Genomic DNA, 14,718 nt, shown 5'->3' with positions numbered 1-14,718 from the left:
GAGAAATGTTAAAAATAATCAGTCAGTCAATAAAAACCGGATAAGTGTTAGCCATTATATTAAAATTTGTGTGTATATATATAAATATATATTGTAAGTATGTATAAACTAAAACAATCATAACACACGTCCTTCCCAAAATATAGCTACATAAAACCTGCCAACATCTTGTGCCTAAGCCGAGGTCTGTAAAAAGCTTGTTCAAGCCAAAGTTCTTGTCAGATTTAAGCTCAGACTAAGAGAGGGAACAGGTGAAGGCCATTCTCTGCCACCAGCCCTGGAGAGTTCAACCTCAGGAACTGAAAGCTAGAGCAACCAATTACATAACTGTTACAATGCAACAAAAGGGAAAGGCCACCTTAGTTAACTTAACCTGGACCAATATGGCTTGCAACCACAACCAACAATGTAAACAGCCACTGGAAATGAACAGTTAACTAGTACAGAGTACTGATGCTATGTAGTCCTGGCAGCTCTCTCCACTCAAAAGTTTGGCTGCGGCCGTACGCAGTACAGTAACCAGAAAGTTGCCTAGTCTTTTCAGAGGGTAAGCCCAGCTGGAACACACTGCAGTAATTCAGCCTTGAGCTCATAGATGAAAGAGGCCCTGTGGCAAGATCCACCTCACAGAATACTATTCAAAGCGTCTGGAGCAACCACAGAGCTAATAATATTACTATGTAACATGGAAGCCCATTTAACAGTAAAGGACAGTTATGGGGCAAATATGATACTGCCAATATAAACCATATTGGCAAAGATGAGACAATACCTTCATCAGAACACACCCTCAGAGCCTCAGTGCATTTCTCTAGTTACTTCTCCCTACCTATCTGCATTCTTATCCATGTTTGGTCTAAGCCAGTTTGCTCCCAATCTCGTCCCCCATAACACAACTCTATCAGGCATCAAGGAGATTTGGATCTGAGTATTAACTTCATCTTGGTGACAGTGCAGATCCTGATCTCACCTGTCTTCCCTACCCACCCTTCATCAAACAGGGCATCAAACAGGGCAAACTGTAAACTCGTGGGACTCCACATGCTGGGTCCCTTCGGATGCTAGGTCTCTTGGGGAAGAAGATTGAGAGCAGCTTCTGTGAACAATGCCAAAGACAAAGAAGTAAACCCATGAAGGACCATCCCATCTGCGCTCCCTAATAATCCTGGAAGAGAGTCAAATTTTGTGTGCAATAGTAGCAAAAGTTGCTAACAGATCTAACAAAGTTAGCCTGTCATCTCACCAAATCCATCACCTGAAGGAGATATCAAACTATGGATAACATTGTCTCTGTGCTAAACTTCTTTTAAAATAATAGAGTACAATAGATTAAAGGCACCCTGTGAAGTCCAGGCCACAAGATATACCACATTCAACTAATAAGTTTTAATTGAGTAGTGGTATATTAATTGCAAGCATCTTTGTTACAGAATAAGTGTAAAATGGGATGTGTATCATATTTTTAAAAGACATGAATGAAACTAAAAACTGTAGCATTATTTTCTGCTTATCCTTACATCTCTGCAAAGGCAGATTGACATTTCTTTTCACTGTCTATATTCATAGTGGGGGGGGAAATATAAAAACAGAATTTGGCCCATCGTCAACAGTTTAGGGCCAAACTCTCTCAGTTACGCTCGTGTAAATGAATATGGAGTTATTTCAGATGATAAAAGTAACTGAGCGCTGAATTTGGCCTTTATAATGGTATCAGTTTCTGTAATGCCAGATAATAAGGTGGTGTAATAAATGCAACCTAGGTTCATTTTAATCCTACTGAGTTACCTTGAATATATCTTTGGTAAACTTCTTAAGATTAAAAAGGGTATATATTTAAATGATCAAAATTAAGTTTCCTCAGCCTATTATAAATCCACTCCGATGTTCTTTGTTTCCTTACAGTTTAATAAAAGATAAAATGAGTGCTAACCCAAAACTCAATACATAAATATCCTCAGATCTGTCACATTTCTAACTAATGATGCTTGTTCTCTCCAAGAAAGTCACCATTTTATCAGCCATGCTCCTGACTCTCAATAGTCCACTCAAAGATTTTTATTGGACTGCCTCTCAACACAAATGGAGTAATGCTAAGGGTTTATCTTCTGGAAGGGACAGTCTACCTTATCAATATCTTCTTCTTCCTCTTCTTCCTCCTCCTCTTCAGAAAAGTCAAGGATTTTCTTTGCAAGTAGTGGATGCCACTGAAGACACTTTCTCTTTGGTCGTTTCCCAGTTCCCTCTCCTTCTGTTGAATGATCCTTATTCCGATTACTGCCTTTCATTACTGTGACCTGCCATGCAAAAATAGTCACAAAAGTTACCTTACCAAATTCATGCAGATCACTCATACATGTTAAGCATAAGAGATCATGCTGCAAATACAGGATTCTCTGATTTTTTTTTTTTTTGACAACACTATACACGGAAATTTATTTTAATAAGTTATTAACATGGCATTATGTGAACTCATTCAGAATTAATGCTTTCTTGTCTTAACAGTCCCTTCAAGCTACCAGATCAAGTGGTGACATCCAGATTATGACTATGTCATGGGGACACTAGCCCAATCTAGCTCTCTTGCCCAATCTACAGGACAAAGCATTCACACTTCACCAGCTAAGTGAGTGAGCAGCTTCAAGCTTCTCCCAAGCCTGTCTCTACTACAGTATTTCACATTTTGTCAAGCCAGGAAATCCCTCCTTTGAGCACCAAAACATCTCATCAGCCACTAATCCGTAAATCACACACTTGTATTTAACAATGATCATTTTTAATGCGGTGACATTATGAGCCAGGATTTCCCCAGTGCCATTAACAAATGCAATAGGGAAACCAACTCCCAGCCCTAACGGGATGAATTATGAATTTGAAGCAAACAAGAAGAAGCAATTACACTAACAACATTTTGAAAGTGCTTGTCTACATGAACATGTACACAGTACCAAAAAATCCCAAAAGAATGAAGCGCATACTCTCACAGTACAGATTAAATTTACCCATCACTCCTGTATATTTGTGTTTCATATTAAGTGTCTCAGATCTGTCGTACATTGAAATACATAATTATTGCATGTTAACATGCAATTTAAGGGGCGGCTTATGAGATCTGATAACCAAATGTATCTTGAAAAAAAGGCACAGATCCCTCCATGCACAGTGGATACAAATCAATGATTTTTTAAGGAAAAAAAAAATCAGATTTTGTTTTAATTTAAACTAGATCTTTTATTTCATTATTTAAATTATAAGTTTTTCTTTTTTGAAAAATAAGCCTGTTTAAAAAGGAAGTCTGAATTTAAGATGTTAAGGCCTACATTTAAATAAAAAATAAATATACCGTATCCATGAATCTCTACCAAAAACTCTTTTGAGTTAAAGGTTGCTTTTCTATATAAACGAAGAATCAGGTGGAAAATATCTAATTTTTGAGGTCAAGCTTTATAAATGTGGGACAGTTGCTCATGTAATGTATTAAGGCTTCTATTGCTCGTTAAAAATAAATTCTATATGCTATTGTGTGTGTTTAATTAAATTCTAGTTGCCATCCTAACGTAGCTTGACATAAATCATGAGTTATCTACTAAATAAGCAATATTCACTCATCATTTTCTAACATACTAAAAATGTACAGTTAATAAGAATCTGAAAATATTAAGCTATATAATTGCTTAAATAACTGTATATAGGTATAGCGTACCTTCCTAGGTAGCAAAAAAATGCAGCAAATCTACTGCAAAGGCTCTATTTAGTTATATATTGTAATGGTTACATCAACCAATGAGAATGCACCTTTCTTTAGAAAATAACTGAAGCACAAATGGAAAAGTTGATTAAAATCAATTATTTAAATTGCCTTGGTTTAAATCAATCCACCCTTCCTCCATGTATCCAAGATAAGAGTTAGCAACCCTTTATGGAAGTTTTTCTGTTTCTTCATTTGCCTCCTTTGTTAACATGACATTAACGTACATTGTATAGAGCAGTGTTTCTCAATTGGGGTTCCGCGGAACCCCACTGTTAGGGTTCCGTGAGCAGCTGTTCCCCACCGCCGAGAGCAGCTATTCGCCGCTGCCGCCGAAAAAGAGAAGATGTCCCGGATTTGTCGGCAGAGGGTATCTAGTGCAAGTGTAATTTAAGTGAAATTTAATTGAGAAATGCTGACGTTTGGTGTTAAGAGTTTGGGGGGTTCTGCAATTATTTATGGAGTTCAAAAGGGTTCCGTGGCCAAATTTAATTGAGAAACACTGGTATAGAGTCAAAGATTAAGCTGATGGTAAACAGAATTAACATCTAAAATGAGTGAATCTAGATGATGGAGAGCCTATATGGCCTGTAAGAATATCTGTGGAAGACTTTGAAAAGCTAATGGGCATCTCTCAGTGACAAACTAACAATAAGGTCCAAATCCTGGTCCCAATGGAAATATCATCATTAACCTCAAAGAAGGCAAGGGTTTGGCTATTAGGAAAGAAGTATAATCAATTTAAGGGCAAGGAGGGCAATAAGGTGAAGATACTGCTATTTGAAAGGTCACTGCTGAACTATGACTTTTTAGTCTAAACAGGTAAAGGGTGGAAAACTATACAGTGTTTATAACACCACAGATATTCAAGTTTTAAAACAGGTTAGATAGAACAAGTAACTTGAACTATTTGATAGTGAAGTCACCTGCAATAGCTACAATTGGTCAGGCCAAATTACATGTTCCATTCCAAACCCCCAGTTTTCAATTATTAATACTGTTCCTGATTCTCAGCCCCAGCTCTGGCCGCCTTTGCATAACAGTACATAATTTGGCTGCATCTGGGCAGTTAAGAAATCTTACGAACATAAATATTACCTAGCCCGTCTAACTGTCCCCTTCTGGCACAGGAGTTGTTTCAGGAGAGGGCAGAGCTCATCTCCACTACACGAATTTTCCAGTGGCGTATGGCCTAAAAGCAACTATAACCAGATTTCTTAAATTAGGATACCCATAGGCAGCTCTAATTTACATCTGGGTCAGAGCAGTTTGAGAATCAGGGAGCCACGACAGAATATATGTTGGCACAGTAGAGAATCTGATGCAATATTTTCAAGATAAAACTTTCCAGGCTTCATCTCATCCAAGAAGTGATTTTTGTTAAAGTTTGGGCAATATCCTTTTGTTCACTGCTGAATTACATGAGGGAAGGGGAGGAGAAAGATACAAGCGACTTGCCCCATATGATCAAAGCTTCATTGTGACTCTCACACATCCAAAGCTACCACAGGAAGTTCAAACTTGGGTAATTTAATAGTCCTCAATGAAAAAGGAAAACATTCATTCAACTTTGAAAGATGTTGTCTCAGCATTTTTAAAACTAATAACATTTAGGGTTGCTAATTATTCACACGTACATTCAAATTTTTAATTAGTTCCTCCATCCCTTTAACACATCAAGGACCGCCTCAGTTCAGGATATTTTGTGACTTAGCAGCTTTCTCTTAAGATACTTATTTTATTGTTGTTTGTACCATCTTGATCTCCCATGTAATAGTAATTTAAGACCTGTTTTTCATGTCAGTTATTTCACTGGTAATTATCTGTAACCAATACTTCTTTTAAAACTATATCATAGGCACTATAGAAGTCTCCTTACTATTTCAAAAATCAAGTTTAACAGGCAGTTCTTTGTTCCCTCGCGTTTTAGAGAGGATTAAGACAAATCTTCACAAAAGATAAGTAAACCCACACTATGTTTTATAAGCACTCTCTATTTCATTTGAGAATTTTCCAAAACTACATGCTAGATAAAGGCAAGTGAAACCAGGACCTGAGCACTAGCCACTTCAAAATTAGATAAGGGATTCACACCATGATCTTTATTTATTATTTTCTCTCGCTCACAAACGACTGTTTATATTTTCCCTACACATAGGCCAGACATTGAGTACCTAATTATCCTTTAAAAAATTTAACTGAACCGAGTACTCATGGTATTGCACATTACTGAATGGGTAAAAATGTATATTCAGCTTCCTGGAATTTAGTTAAGTTAATTAGGTGTCTTTTAATTGTGATATATCGTACCCTTGCAGTCATTTTGATACAATAGTTCATCTATTATGAGACTCTCAGTAAGGCAGCTGCTAACTCATCATAACAAGGGAATGAGAAACTCAGATCCGTAGTACCAAAAAAATCAATGAAAACCCTGGATATTACAGAGGTAGATCTCTTTAAAGAGAGACAGATAGACACAGGTCTCTCCTCTGTCAATATTGGAGTAGTCTTTGATAGGGCCTGAACCTGCACCACTTAAGTCAATGGGAGTTTTGCCACCATTTCAGTGGGAGAAGGATCAGAGCCACAATCAGGTCAGCTTTCAATCTTCTCTCTAACTTGGCAACGGGGTAAGGAAACAAAATGAAATGCCCTCATGACCTATGCCCAGCTGTATCCTCTAGCATCAAGACACATTCCCCTCCCACAAAATTTTAAACAAATCACAGCATTTTCAAGCTATTTGAACCACTATTTTGTAATGTTTTAGCTTTTCTATTTTGTTTTTGTTTTTATTGGGGGAGGAGCTCATTCTATTTTACATAATCTTTGCTTCACACATTTCACAGTAGTTTTAATTTGTTGGTGTCTATTAAGAATGATCCCTTTTATTTTTTTCTCCTGGCGGAAGTCTCTCACAACAGAAAGGCCAAAGAACTCCATAGGTTGATGTAAGCATTGTATAGAAAGAAAGAATTGTATCAGTCTCCACCAAATTCTATAGGACCTTTCTTTTAGAAATTGAAGCTGAGACACCACATGTGGAACATTTTCCTTTTAAATAGGTTCTCTCTCCATTCTGCCCACGTGCTGCGCAGGTACAGTATCTTCATAATAACCTATAGTCACAATAACGAGGGTCACTAAATACAACAGCAAAAAATACCTCTAATCCATATGAATTTAATATTTTCCTCATTTTTCTTTTCAAGTTCTTGGCTACTTACAGTATTACCACATTGGATAAAATCTGATTTAAGTTCAAATGAGCATATAAAGAAGTTAATCAGATCTTATACCACACTACCTTGCTTACTTATTGATTAACTGAACATTAATGGAATTCACTTAGTTGAATCTTTACGTTCCTATGTTTATCCTTTCTTTTTAATATATAATCAATAGTGTGTTAGTCATTTGTTTCCTACACAGGGAATTTATTGCTCATGTACAAACAAACAGTCAGATCTAATGAAAGTTTACATTTTGACTACAAATGACATTTCCATGTTCCTCACACTACTCTAGAAACATATGGTGGTGATGCACATGAAGGGCAATGCTCTCAGCTAGTAATGCAGAACTATTAATAGATCTCCAATATCCACTCCACACTGCCGTCAACAGTAAAATAAAAAATGCTCTCTTGATTCTGCCTCACCAAAACACCTCATGGGAAATCACAAAAGATAATGAAATGCCTGCAAAATTAGCATGGTCACTGTTGCATTTGTAATCCAGTTTGAAAGAAAAAGGAACTCTCTCTATACAAGAGGAAAATGAAAAAGTCTGGACTGGCAAGCCTCCGTAAGACTACCTTTTTTGAGAGATGGTTGGGGATTCAGGCTCTGACCCTGCAAAGACTTATACACATGCTTAACTTTACACACTGAGTAGTACCACATGCAAGCATCTTTGCAGGATTGAGGCCTCAGTCTTGCAATCCCAGAAAGGGAAAGAAATGAATAGTTACATTAATTGCACAGAACGACAATTCTCTTAAATGCAATTTATGAAGTATATCACATCAGCAGAGGTATCAACTCTCCTATAATGTCAGTAGAGCTATCTGAATATCTTCCAATCTGTCAGAGATGGACAGTAAAAAAAAAAAAAAAAAAAAAAAAAAAAAGACATGTAGGTAAAGAAGATGATATTTGAAGCAATGTTAATACAAAGAGAGAAAAGGAAATTGAAACAAACTCATAATCTTGTTAAATTGCAAGCAATTGTCAGGGATATGCACAATAAAGAATGATACGTAAGTAGAAGAAAGAAGAGCTATGTTGTAAAAATACTGGACAAGGTACAGTAGCCTTGATTAAAATGAGTCACACGTGCTGTATAACATCACCAGACAATTCTTGTGAAAACTTATGTTCAAGATCTTTGACAACAAAGATACCTCCAAAGTGATTGTTTACGGGTTCCTTTAATATAGATATGAGGATGAGACGTGAAAGAGAAATATACCAATACAAAATATTTTGATAAAGTATCTTTCAGACTTTTCCTGCTGACTATTTTTTTTTTCCTTCTGTTCCTGGAAACAGTTATGTCTGACACTTTCTAAATATATACACCCAATGCAGGCTTTCAGCAGAAAAACACAATTAACTGATTTAAAAATATTATTTTTGGGTTTTGTTTTGTGGGTTTTTTTTTTTTTTTACTCCTATACTGCAAATTTTTCCCCCCAAATTTAGTTATAGAACTAGATGCAATTTTTTATTTTAAAAACTCAAGACTCCCAAACTGTTTTATTGTGCCTTTTCTCTGACATCTACTTCTGCCCTCTCCCTACATTCCTAGGTTCTTTACAAAAGAGTATGTAAATATAGCCATCCAATTCTGTGGTCTTAACTTTGGGAACATTGACAGCTGCCTGTATGGAAGATCTACTAACAGCACACCTACAAATTTGTTCACTTACAGTGGTAATCATCAAAAAACATTTCAAATGTCTTTACAAGTAATTAAACATTAGGAAGGTATTTATACTAGTCTCTATACCACTAGACTTGGCAAAATTCAAGTTTTATATTTTTGTAATTTCAATGTAGAATATCTATGTTTATTTTTAAGCATTTATTGTTATCAATTTAAATGTTTACAGTTGCAGAAAATTACGGGGGTGTCAGAATAATGTAATGACAGACACTGAGAATCAAAATAGTGAAGCTTTATGATTGTTAAAACACAAATTGTCAACATCACATATCAAAATATACGAAGTAAATATCCCTAAATCAAACACTAAAGTTCTCAAGCCGCGTCTCTCTTACTTTGCCTATCTGTACATTTTTATCATCATCGATGGCATATTTTCAGTTTGTGTGTGTACAGTGAAATCAACGTTTCCTGACATTTACTGATAAAAATCTAATCCTTCCAAGTCCACAAATACTAAGTGTATGAAGCACCATAGCAACACTATCTACTTGCAAAAGCAAAACTCTAGAGATCTGAATGCCAACCCTTAGGTGGTCTAAGATTTCAATGGGCCTGTGTGTATCTGTTTGTGTGAGAAAGACTAGATATGGCAGGATTTTACCAGAATCTGTCTTGATACCACTATGACAGAATGAACGAATCTGGCTTGCCATGATAACTGGCTTGATAATGATAAGTGCCATGATAATCTGGCTTGCCATAATAACTGTCGCAGAGCCAACAATTTAATGGACAAGTCAGTATTCTTTGCCATATCTACTGCAGAAAAGCAATTCTTACATATTTGGTGATGTAGCTTTAATTTACTGTGTCAAAGAACTGATGCAAGTGATAAAGAGAATTAAACTTAAACGGTAACGACTATCTAGCACAGCAGCATCTCCGATTATAAGGGCCTCATCCAACTGCTGGAAATGGTTACCTAGACAGGTGGTAGAATCTCCATCCTTGGAGGTTTAAGACCCAGCTTGGCAAAGCCACGGCTGGGATGATTTAGTTGGGGTTGGTCCTGCTTTGAGCAGGGGGTTGGACTAGATGATCTCCTGAGATCCCTTCCGACCCTAATCTTCTATGAATCTATGAACTCCCCTTAATTTCAACAGGAGTTTTTCAAACTGACTTTATTTTGAGTTGGACTGGGCTCTTATTATGTTCACATAGAACACTAGTACATGACCAGCAATGAGATAATGTTAAGGCACTTTATTCAGCATCTTCCATCCCATACTAGTCAAATTTCAAGCTACTCTATAAGACAAGAAATACTATAAGAACATAAACAAATACAGGATTGAATCACTGAGACACTAAAGGCATCAGACTTCTTCTCCCCCGATACTGTTAATGATCTGATGAGGTGAGTTGTCTCAACCAAGAAGCAGGGGAATGGTAAAGAAGCTGTAAAGAAGCTTAACTCAGCCAACTCTGGGAAATACGTAATTGATTTTCCCTTCTCAGCTCCAGTACGCCAAGCAGAGAAGCTCAATTCTTTAAATTTCAATTCAAATTAAAATGCAAGATGGTAAAATATATATAAATGAAGCAAGAATATGTTTTTAATTAGATAGTTTATTTAGCTCTGGGGTAGCTTGACCTACAGTATTTCTTTTAGCTTGAAATAATGAAGAAAGGAAATTAATTGGTACTAATTACTGACCAGATAGTGAATTTATTTCTTCTTGTTTCACAGCAGAGACCCACTAATGAGCTTTTCTAACTTGCACAGAAATGATGGTTTAATGGAGGACATGCTGTGACTAAATGGAATACTGTCTGCCGGCAGAAATTTGGGATAGGCTATCACCACATGTAACTAGCACAGCAACAATTCTTACTTAATTTTTAATGAAGCTCTCTTTCCTGTTTAAAATAAATGACAAACTATTCCTTACTTCTTTCTGACTTTTCATTGATTGCTCCCTTTTTTGTTCTTAGTTTTTTATTTTATTTATCTATTTTATTTATTTATTTATTTTATTTATTTACCCAAGAAATAGTACATGGTTTGAATTTCTGTGTTTTAAATGATCATAGAAATTCTACAAAAGCTCTCTCTGCCCACCAAAAATATATGGGCTTTCAAGGAAAAACTGTTGCATATGAGAGGAACAAGAGACACTTATTCCCAGATGCAACCCTTTTCTTCACTCATCATTAACGCTTTCCCTTCCTTTCACAAACTATTTTCCCACTTGGAAACACTGGGAATTATTCATTTCATTTCCTCCAAAACTGTTACAGCAATATGTGTGTCTCAATTCCTGTCTAAGTGAAATAAAAACATGTGCATTACACACACACACACACACACACACACACCTCTAACTTTCCATGTCTACTGCACATCAGACCTGTGCTCCACTCTTTGCACTGGCTTCCCATAGACTAGAGTCGAGTTCAAGATCTCGATCCTTATCTTCAAGGCACTCCATGGCCTGAGCCTCCATCTAAAGCTCCAGGATGAAAACTTGGTCAACAGCGCCACTTCTCAGGCACGGTGGAACTTTGTTCCATATGAGTAAAGCTCATTTTTGCAGGAGACTGAACTTTCACAGGAGCCAGTCGAAACCTGTGGAACAAACTCCCATAGGTAATAATGACCATCACAAACCTCATCCACCAAGCGCAAGGTACGCACATGCATTCTCTAATATAAATACCTAGTAGCATGTTCATTAAAAAGCAAAACCCGACACCCACCCATCAAAATAACAAACACTCCACTGCACACACAATTCTCCTTCTGAGGAAAAGATGAGAGAGAGAATGAACTACACATGGTAGATTTTAGTCATGTTGCTTTAAGCACTCCTGGAAGGTACGTGGATACTTCTGTGATGAGGGCAATAAGAACGGAATAAAATATTTTAAACAAACATGGTTTATGGCTGTCAACAATACGGTATTTACTTTCCTTGGAAAGCTAACATTCAATGCAATCCTAACTCTGGCGCTCCTGGTGTACCTAAACAGTCTCTCACACACAAAAAGAAACCTATTATTAGAGCCACATGTGAAATTTCTCACACAAGGAAGCCAACTGTAGCTTGGTTAGTATTACAAGCCTTAATGGTTAATATTTACAAAGCTGCTGCTCATGTTAGAAAATGGCACACTCCAATATTTTGACTTCAAGATGCTTTAATAAGAGGAATAAACGTGTTAGCAGTGTTTACTTGTGTTTTTATGCAGATTTGATTTAGTTTTGCCTTTGGTAACTACTGTGGCACTAGTTCTTAAGGGTGCTCAGTAATTAGGATGGTGAAGGCCCTTTGTGTGCTGAATCTTTCTAAAAAAATTATATCTTTAAAATGGAAGACACATGCAGCAAGCGAATGCACAGGATGGACCAAGAACATATTTACAATATTTTGATTTAATTTAAAATTTCCTGTTCTAAGCAGAGTACGCTCTGTGCCCAGATACTCTTGTACCTCTGCTTCAGGCAGCTGAAGTTTAAGAGACTGGTCCAAAGCCCACGGAAATGAATGAGAGTATTTCCATTGACTTGGAAAGGCACTAGGGCACGCTGAAAGACACTGAGTAGATCAGCCACTGCAAGAGAAAGTGAATGAAAAAAATGCTGCTAATGAATTTTGTAGTGCCTTACACCAATTATCCCTAGCCAATTATCTCTTTTCTAAAAAAATTGGTTATAGCAGAAAATTTGGGGAGCATTATATTAAAATAAAAAAGTTTTCATGAAAGGCTGAAAGGAGTTCTTAGTTTTAAAAAGAATGGGCCAAATCATCCCTGGAATAACTCCATTGACATCAATGGGCTTACACCTGAAATTAATTTGGCCCGATGCATTTAGTTAATCTGCGTGAGTAAATTGTATTTTGTAGAAAGGTTTGCAATATTTGGTTAAACTCTCCTGCTCCCACTCAATTCAAGGGAAAAGCCATCACTGAATGCAATAGGGTCAGCATTTCATCTCCTAAAGCTAAACTGAGGCATGTGTAAAATAGGTAGGATATATTGATCTCATGGGAATTGTGAGGCTTAACTCAAATGTTTTCACCATGCTGTCTGATCTGCAGTGCTACAGAACCAAGTATTGCTACAACCAACTCTAATCAACCTCCTTTCCACATCCTACCTGCATCAGACAGCTGAAATGTTTCAAAACTGAGTAGGGGATTTAGACAAAAAACTGCTTTTAATTTCAATCAACTGACCTTCATACCCATCAGCAACAGAACAAGAACAGCTAAATGGCTTTGACAAAGCAAAGCACTCTCCTACTGGAAATGTAATACAGTACCACACGTGGTAGCAGGTATAATGGTATTCATGGTAGTTTTGCAAAAACAAACCAACCAACCGAGTGTACAAGCACAAGACAGTTAGCAGATGCTTGCCTTTTAACAAAACAAAATATACATTTAACTAGTAGTTCAGTAGTTCTAGAAATTTCTGTTTTGTAAATATGACAAGTTGACATTACAAAAAAATAAACTGCTGAAAGAATTCCTCAAATTGTTTAAAATATATTTCAGAGTTTAAAATTTGAAGCTATTAACCAATGACATCAACCTACTTTTTTTTTTTAAATATAAATAGGGTGCAACAGTTCTGGGATTCCTAGAAGTTCTTAAATAATATCAAGAGCCTCTTAATCTCGTGCTTATTCTTTCTCAGTTTAGAATTTCTCTCCAGCTTTAATGCTAGCTGATTGCAAGCTGTCAAGTCAAACCAACTTGCAGATTCTCATGTCCACAAAAAACATGTCTCATGTTCTCAGAACTGGTGGACACAAGCGACTAATGTTAAATGGATCAGCTTGTGAATTCAAAGCTAGCAAATGCATACCGCAGTGCTCTAGGACTTATTTTTCTAAATGAAATGCATGATAAAATTTTACTAGCTGTTCTTCAGAAAACCATATGAAAATAATTAGCCTCATATCTTCTAACAGGAATTGGTTTTACAGCAATAGCTAAGGTTCTGTCAGGAGTTCAAATATTGACTGTAACAGTATTTTACAGTGAAATTATTATGCAGCATGTAGTAGCTTTTAAATATTCTTGCTGCACCTGACAACAGGCCCTGTCATCTTTTTGGCTCAGACTTACAATAAAATGTATATTAAATCAAATGGTGAAATAGTCCAGCCACCAATTCACAAAGGAATCAACTAGTTCGTTTGGAATGGAAAATCTCCTGTTAAGAAGTATTGAACTCCTTCTAAATTCAAACATAATACTCATAGTAGGTAGGCTTTAGACTAGGAAACAAAAGGAGAGGGGTGCAGGAAGTGATTTTGCATAACTTAATCTGGCAGTTACTTTGGTCAGGTAATGTATGGTAGAAGGCAAAGCAGTTCTGAAACCAAACAAAATAAAATCAGAGAGAGAGAAATTAAGGAGTATATTAAGATATCTGTGCATGAATGTAAGGCTCATGAAAAACAAGCAAGAAGAAATAAAAGCATCGCTAAATAAGGGTGGATCTTCATCTAGTTGGCATACTGTGGATGAATATTTTCACATCATTAAAGATGGATATAATCTATAGGAAGGAGAAAAAATAAATGGATATCTGCATGTTGCATGGCATTGTAAATACCTTTGACACCCAAGGAACAAGGAATAAAGTCTAAGGGCAAAATTACAGCGGCATTACATGCCTATGTGGGGCATAAAAGGAATGTTAAGTTCCTCCTTACTCCCCTGAACAGACAATCTCCATGTATGGGAAGGGGTGGGGAATGGGCAGAGCCCTGCCTCTGTTCAAATGAACTGGTCAGTGCAGATGAAGTAGCACAGAGAAGGAAGTAATCTGTTATTGGTGCATATCAGCAGCAGATTACTCCCCTCCTGGAACAAGCACAGAGACTAGAAAGTGATTGTGACTGCTCTGGAGACAGCACGGCCACTTGGGGCCCCTTACTCAAGCAGATTCAGTCAAATCACAATCTAGATCCAAAAGCTACTATAAGCATCTGTTACAAGGCAGGAGGGGTGGTGGAGTCAGATTGTCCAGGAATTGTTTGGCTGACTTTTAGAATAATG

The 14,718-nt window shown here is 36.8% G+C and overlaps 1 protein-coding gene across 6 annotated transcripts in view; it reads right to left on the bottom strand.

Annotated features, from left to right (window-relative positions):
• The window catches only part of BBX (BBX high mobility group box domain containing), a 177,729-nt gene that overhangs the window by 73,044 nt on the left and 89,967 nt on the right, over window positions 1-14,718 (bottom strand). For all 6 annotated transcript variants that reach the window (XM_067546196.1, XM_067546199.1, XM_067546194.1 and 3 more), the window contains one exon: window positions 2,124-2,294. In XM_067546196.1, coding sequence (XP_067402297.1) covers window positions 2,124-2,285 — 162 coding nt within the window. In that variant the 5' untranslated portion in view covers window positions 2,286-2,294. The remainder of the gene's footprint in view (window positions 1-2,123; window positions 2,295-14,718) is intronic.

The sequence above is a fragment of the Emydura macquarii genome, unplaced genomic scaffold (assembly GCF_026122565.2).
Source record: "Emydura macquarii macquarii isolate MOO-44397 ecotype Brisbane River unplaced genomic scaffold, CSIRO-AGI_Emac_v2 contig_1119, whole genome shotgun sequence".
NCBI classification, from domain to species: Eukaryota; Metazoa; Chordata; order Testudines; family Chelidae; genus Emydura; species Emydura macquarii.
The sequence above is the reverse complement of the archived record's forward strand: the minus strand, read 5'-3'. Positions and strand labels throughout refer to the sequence as shown.